General features: G+C 45.5%; 1 protein-coding gene across 4 annotated transcripts; it reads right to left on the bottom strand.

Moving 5' to 3' along the window:
* Positions 1–1,038: 1,038 nt before the first annotated feature.
* On the bottom strand, positions 1,039–6,387 carry LOC109886135 (PGC-1 and ERR-induced regulator in muscle protein 1-like). 4 transcript variants are annotated; one of them, XR_004206560.1, is made up of 2 exons: positions 2,989–6,387; positions 1,039–2,195 (listed from the first exon to the last, which is right to left on the bottom strand). XR_004206560.1 is itself a non-coding variant. In XM_031811497.1 (2 exons), exon 2 carries the CDS (start codon positions 5,759–5,761, stop codon positions 4,835–4,837), a length of 927 nt encoding a protein of 308 aa, XP_031667357.1. In that variant the 5' UTR covers positions 5,762–5,943; positions 6,014–6,387; the 3' UTR covers positions 1,039–4,834. The 4 variants fall into 4 exon arrangements, 3 of the variants coding, with proteins under 3 accessions (XP_031667357.1, XP_031667359.1, XP_031667358.1); XM_031811497.1 differs by having other exon boundaries at positions 1,039–5,943; positions 6,014–6,387; XM_031811499.1 differs by having other exon boundaries at positions 1,039–5,943; positions 6,084–6,387.
* Between the last annotated feature and the right edge of the window lie 479 nt (positions 6,388–6,866).

Below are 6,866 nucleotides of genomic sequence, written 5' to 3'. Positions count from 1 at the left end.
ATTGCTGCTATAACAGCCTCCACTCTTCTGGGAAGGCTTTCCACTAGATGTTGGAACATTGCTGCTATAACAGCCTCCACTCTTCTGGGAAGGCTTTCCACTAGATGTTGGAACATTGCTGCTATAACAGCCTCCACTCTTCTGGGAAGGCTTTCCACTAGATGATGGAACATTGCTGTGGGGACTTGCTTCCATTCAGCCACAAGGGCATTAGTGAGGTTGGGCACTGATGTTAGGGGGCGATTAGACCTGGCTCGCAGTCGATGTTCCAATTCATCTCAAAGGTGTTTAGTTCAAAAGGTTGAGGTCAGGGCTCTGTGCAGGCTAGCCAACTTCTTCCACACTGATTTTAATAAACCATTTCTGTTATAAACCTCGATTTGTGCACAGGGGCATTGTCATGCTGAAACAGGAAAGGGCATTCCTCAAACTGTTGCCACAGTGACAGGCACACAGAACAAACAGGTAGGAAACAGACAGACAGACAGACAAACAGGTAGGAAACAGACAGACAGAGAGAGAGAGAGAGCAGACAAACAGGTAGGAAACAGACAGACAGACAGACAGACAGACAGGTAGGAAACAGACAGACAGAGAGACAAACGGGTAGGAAACAGAGCAGACAGAGAGACAGACAGACAGACAGACAGACAGACAGACAGACAGAGAGAGAGAGAGAGCAGACAAACAGGTAGGAAACAGACAGACAGACAGGTAGGAAACAGACAGACAGAGAGACAAACGGGTAGGAAACAGAGCAGACAGACAGACAGAGAGACAAACGGGTAGGAAACAGAGCAGACAGAGAGACAGAGAGACAGACAGACAGACAGAGAGAGATAGACAGAGAGAGAGAGAGAGAGAGAGACAGACAGAGAGAGAGAGAGCAGACATCATAATAACCACAGTAGACTGAATCTCACTGATATAAAAGCTTGTTATTAAAATGACAGACAGACAGGTAGGAAACAGAGAGAGAGAGAGAGAGACAGACAGAGAGAGAGAGAGCAGACATCATAATAACCACAGTAGACTGAATCTCACTGATATAAAAGCTTGTTATTAAAATGACAGACACATAGAAAACACATCATCATCATCATCACAGTAATATTAAATCAAAGATTTTGACAAGTAGAATCATCAGGTGTGATACTGCTTGGTGGAAACAAAACCCTGCTCTCTGTAGATGGTAGTCCAGCCCAATGGCCAGCTCCACAGAAACACTTATAGCATTATAAACACTTATAACCACTACGTATGGAGTAGTAATGCAGGCTGTTATAGAGCTCCTATGAAGAGGGTTTATAAAGGCCCATGGGTGGTGTAGAAAGTGGGAGTGACTTATTTACATTAGAAAACACATCCATGGCAACGTCTGAGGCAGTGATGTCATGGTATAACAGATGTGGTGTTGTGGCAGTAGAGAGACTGGCGACTACCCTTATTAAGCATCTATAACATGTCATGGTATAACAGGTGTGGTGTTGTGGCAGTAGAGAGACTGGCGACTACCCTTATTAAGCATCTATACTATGTCATGGTATAACAGATGTGGTGTTGTGGCAGTAGAGAGACTGGCGACTACCCTTATTAAGCACCTATACCATGTCATGGTATAACAGGTGTGGTGTTGTGGCAGTAGAGAGACTGGTGACTACCCTTATTAAGCATCTATACTATGTTTATAACATACTTATGTCATGGTATAACAGATGTGGTGTTGTGGCAGTAGAGAGACTGGCGACTACCCTTATTAAGCATCTATACTATGTTTATAACATACTTATGTCATGGTATAACAGATGTGGTGTTGTGGCAGTAGAGAGACTGGCGACTACCCTTATTAAGCATCTATACTATGTTTATAACATACTTATGTCATGGTATAACAGGTGTGGTGTTGTGGCAGTAGAGAGACTGGCGACTACCCTTATTAAGCATCTATAACATGTTTATAACATACTTATGTCATGGTATAACAGATGTGGTGTTGTGGCAGTAGAGACTGGCGACTACCCTTATTAAGCATCTATACTATGTCATGGTATAACAGGTGTGGTGTTGTGGCAGTAGAGAGACTGGCGACTACCCTTATTAAACATCTATACTATGTTTATAACATACTTATGTCATGGTATAACAGGTGTGGTGTTGTGGCAGTAGAGAGACTGGCGACTACCCTTATTAAGCATCTATACTATGTCATGGTATAACAGGTGTGGTGTTGTGGCAGTAGAGAGACTGGCGACTACCCTTATTAAGCATCTATACTATGTTTATAACATACTTATGTCATGGTATAACAGGTGTGGTGTTGTGGCAGTAGAGAGACTGGCGACTACCCTTATTAAGCATCTATACTATGTTTATAACATACTTATGTCATGGTATAACAGATGTGGTGTTGTGGCAGTAGAGAGACTGGCGACTACCCTTATTAAGCATCTATACTATGTTTATAACATACTTATGTCATGGTATAACAGGTGTGGTGTTGTGGCAGTAGAGAGACTGGCGACTACCCTTATTAAACATCTATAACATGTTTATAACATACTTATGTCATGGTATAACAGGTGTGGTGTTGTGGCAGTAGAGAGACTGGCGACTACCCTTATTAAGCATCTATAACATGTTTATAACATACTTATGTCATGGTATAACAGGTGTGGTGTTGTGGCAGTAGAGAGACTGGTGACTACCCTTATTAAGCATCTATAACATGTTTATAACATACTTATGTCATGGTATAACAGGTGTGGTGTTGTGGCAGTAGAGAGACTGGCGACTACCCTTATTAAACATCTATAACATGTTTATAACATACTTATGTCATGGTATAACAGATGTGGTGTTGTGGCAGTAGAGAGACTGGCGACTACCCTTATTAAACATCCATAACATGTTTATAACATACTTATGTCATGGTATAACAGGTGTGGTGTTGTGGCAGTAGAGAGACTGGCGACTACCCTTATTAAACACCTATAACATGTTTATAACATACTTATGTCATGGTATAACAGATGTGGTGTTGTGGCAGTAGAGACTGGCGACTACCCTTATTAAACAGACTCTCAGTGCCGTAGACCAGTTATTACCTGTTCATAACGAGTCTTTTATAGTTCTGTAACATGTTAACCTGTCTATATGCTCTAAAACATGGCTGATCTATGAGATACATAATACAGATCTGACAAATGTATGGTAGCTCTATCGATGACACCTCTATGACCTGTCTATGACACCTCTATAACCTATCTATGACACCTCTATGACCTGTCTATGAACAGTCTATGACACCTCTATGACCTATCTATGACACCTCTATGACCTGTCTATGACCTGTCTATGACACCTCTATGGCCTGTCTATGACTTGTCTATGACACATCTATGACCTGTCTATGAACAGTCTATGACCTGTCTATGAACAGTCTATGACACCTCTATGACCTGTCTATGATCTGTCTATAACCTCTCTATGACCTGTCTATGAACAGTCTATGACACCTCTATGGTCTGTCTATTAACGGTGTATGACACCTCTATGACCTGTCTATGACACCTCTATGGTCTGTATATTAACGATCTATGACCTGTCTATGACCTGTCTATGACCTGTCTATGAAGTGTAATAACCGTCCGTTATAAGGGCTGGAGAACACCAGTCGGTCTGTGGCAGTAGAACACTCTGGTAGTCCTGCTCCCTACTGACACTCTGAAACCAACCATTGTTTGTAAACAGAGGTTCCTCACGAGTCTATACATCGATTGGCTTAATATGTTTAGTTTTGAGTGTTGATTGTTTGTGCATTTCGTCCTGTGGCCACAAGGGGGCGAGCTAAATTACAGACTGCAGCATTAAGAGCTATCTATACCCAAACTGGTGATCAACCGTCTCCTATTCTGACGCGTGATTGGTCAGCGTACGTCTCCTATTCTGACGCGTGATTGGTCAGCGTACGTCTCCTAGTCTGACGCGTGATTGGTCAGCGTACGTCTCCTAGTCTGACGTGTGCTTGGTCAGCGTACGGCTCCTATTCTGAAGTGTGATTGGTCAGCGTACGTCTCCTAGTCTGACGTGTGATTGGTCTGCGTACGTCTCCTAGTCTGACGCGTGATTGGTCAGTTGTTGTCAGCCAGTTCATTCACAAACTGACTCATGGTTTAAAGAGCGATGCTGAAATAGAATAATAACAACAAATCGGAATCACAACAACAACAACAACAACAACATATTAACCACATGAATCAGGAACGCCGGTTTAACGACGGAGAGGAGAAGAAACAACAAGACGTGACAGAGGAGACGAGGTATCTATTCTAGAGAGCAGTGGAGGGAAGGAGGGGCGGGGTTTTGGTACCCTAGCTTATTTAGGGCATCGCCATAGCAACAGAGCGAGGGTTCTACGACAGGCGGCGATTCTAACTCAGGGGTCTCCCGCATATCAAAAGAAAGTACTGCACTATATTGGGAATAGGGTGCCATTTCTGAATCTGGAGGTGCGGAGGGGGGGGTTGGGGGGGCTCAGAATACTACAGGATAGTGTGCTCCTACAGCAGAGCACATACATGTTACATACATGTTACCATGTTACATAGGCCTATGTGTTTTAATGTTACATCCGTGTTACAATACTGTCTGTGTAAACACAGAAGTCTGAGGTCGGGGGGGGGGTCACTGTGTCAGGGTCATGTGGTCACTGTGGTCACTGTGCTATAAAACACAGCAGCGTGAGGTCACAACAGCAAGCCAACTGGGAACACTGCCCAGATGCTATAAAACACCGCAGTGTGAGGTCGGGGGGTCACTGTCACAATAAAGGACATCAGAGGGGCGAAGGGCAGGAGAGGTCATGTACTGGAATAGGACAGGGCGAAGGGCAGGAGAGGTCATGTCCTGGAATACGACAGGGCAAAGGGCAGGAGAGGTCATGTCCTGGAATTCGACAGGGCGAAGGGCAGGAGAGGTCATGTCCTGGAATACGACAGGGCGAAGGGCAGGAGAGGTCATGTCCTGGAATACGACAGGGTGAAGGGCAGGAGAGGTCATGTCCTGGAATACGACAGGGCGAAGGGCAGGACAGGTCAATTTCCTGGAATACGACAGGGCGAAGGGCAAGTGAGGTCATGTCCTGGAATACGACAGGGCGAAGGGCAGGAGAGGTCATGTCCTGGAATACGACAGGGTGAAGGGCAGGAGAGGTCATGTACTGGAATACGACAGGGCGAAGGGCAGGAGAGGTCATGTACTGGAATACGACAGGGCGAAGGGCAGGAGAGGTCATGTCCTGGAATACGACAGGGCGAAGGGCAGGAGAGGTCATGTCCTGGAATTCGACAGGGCGAAGGGCAGGAGAGGTCATGTCCTGGAATACGACAGGGCGAAGGGCAGGAGAGGTCATGTCCTGGAATACGACAGGGCGAAGGGCAGGAGAGGTCATGTCCTGGAATACAACAGGGCGAAGGGCAGGAGAGGTCATGTCCTGGAATACGACAGGGCGAAGGGCAGGAGAGGTCATGTCCTGGAATACGACAGGGCGAAGGGAAAGAGAGGTCATGTACTGGAATACGACAGGGCGAAGGGAAGGAGAGGTCATGTACTGGAATACGACAGGGCGAAGGGCAGGAGAGGTCATGTCCTGGAATACGACAGGGCGAAGGGCAGGAGAGGTCATGTCCTGGAATACGACAGGGCGAAGGGCAGGAGAGGTCATCTCCTGGAATACGACAGGGCGAAGGGCAGGAGAGGTCATGTCCTAGAATACGACAACATAATAACATACAGATTTATAATAGTATTGATGACATTCCTCTCAGTTCCTCTGAGAATAACCAAAGACACTATTGAAGTGAGCAAACATGAGACATATAAACCTTATAACATCCCTACTGTCTGTTTCTAAACCATCAGAGGGGCCTTCTAGACCCAGGTCACCTAACTAACCCAGTGGTTCCTGGTCCTGGGGACCCAGAGGGGTCAACATGTCTGACCTAACCCAGGTCACCTAACTAACCCAGTGGTTCCTGGTCCTGGGGACCCAGAGGGGTCAACATGTCTGACCTAACCCAGGTCACCTAACTAACCCAGTGGTTCCTGGTCCTGGGGACCCAGAGGGGTCAACATGTCTGACCTAACCCAGGTCACCTAACTAACCCAGTGGTTGAATATGTGGACAACTACAAATACCTAGGTGTCTGGTTAGACTGTAAACTCTTCTCCCAGACTCAACATTAAACAAAAGTAAATCTAGTATTGGCTTACTATTTCGTAACAAACATCCTTTACTCATGCTGCCAAACATACCCTAGGTAAACTGACTATCCTACCGATCCTTGACTTCGGCGATGTCATTTACAAAATAGCCTCCAACACTCTACTCAGCAAACTGGATGTAGTCTATCACAGTGCCATCCGTTTTGTCACCAAAGCCCCATATACCACCCACCACTGCGACCTGTATGCTGTCTCTGGCCCTCGCTACATACTCGTCGCCAAACCCACTGGCTCCAGGTCATCTATAAGTCTTTACTAGGTAAAGCCCTGCCTTATCTCAGCTCACTGGTCACCATAGCAACACCCACCCGTAGCATTTGTTCTATTGTGTTATTGACTGTACGTTTGTTTATGTGGAACTCTGTGTTGTTGTTTTTGTTGCACTGCTTTGCTTTATCTTGGCCAGGTCGCAGTTGTAAATGAGAACTTGTTCTCAACTAGCCTACCTGGTTAAATAAAGGTGTTCTCAACTGGCCTACCTGGTTAAATAAAGGTGTTCTCAACTAGCGTACCTGGTTAAATAAAGGTGTTCTCAACTAGCCTACCTGGTTAAATAAAGGTGTTCTCAACTAGCCTACCTGGTT

The sequence above is a fragment of the Oncorhynchus kisutch genome, unplaced genomic scaffold (assembly GCF_002021735.2).
Source record: "Oncorhynchus kisutch isolate 150728-3 unplaced genomic scaffold, Okis_V2 Okis01b-Okis20b_hom, whole genome shotgun sequence".
Classification (NCBI taxonomy): Eukaryota; Metazoa; Chordata; class Actinopteri; order Salmoniformes; family Salmonidae; genus Oncorhynchus; species Oncorhynchus kisutch.
The sequence above is the reverse complement of the archived record's forward strand: the minus strand, read 5'-3'. Positions and strand labels throughout refer to the sequence as shown.

Bases quoted from the DNA above. Each gene is read 5' to 3' on its own strand.
- LOC109886135 (XM_031811497.1), bottom strand. From the start codon at position 5,761: ATGACCTCTCCTGCCCTTCGCCCTGTCGTATTCCAGGAGATGACCTCT.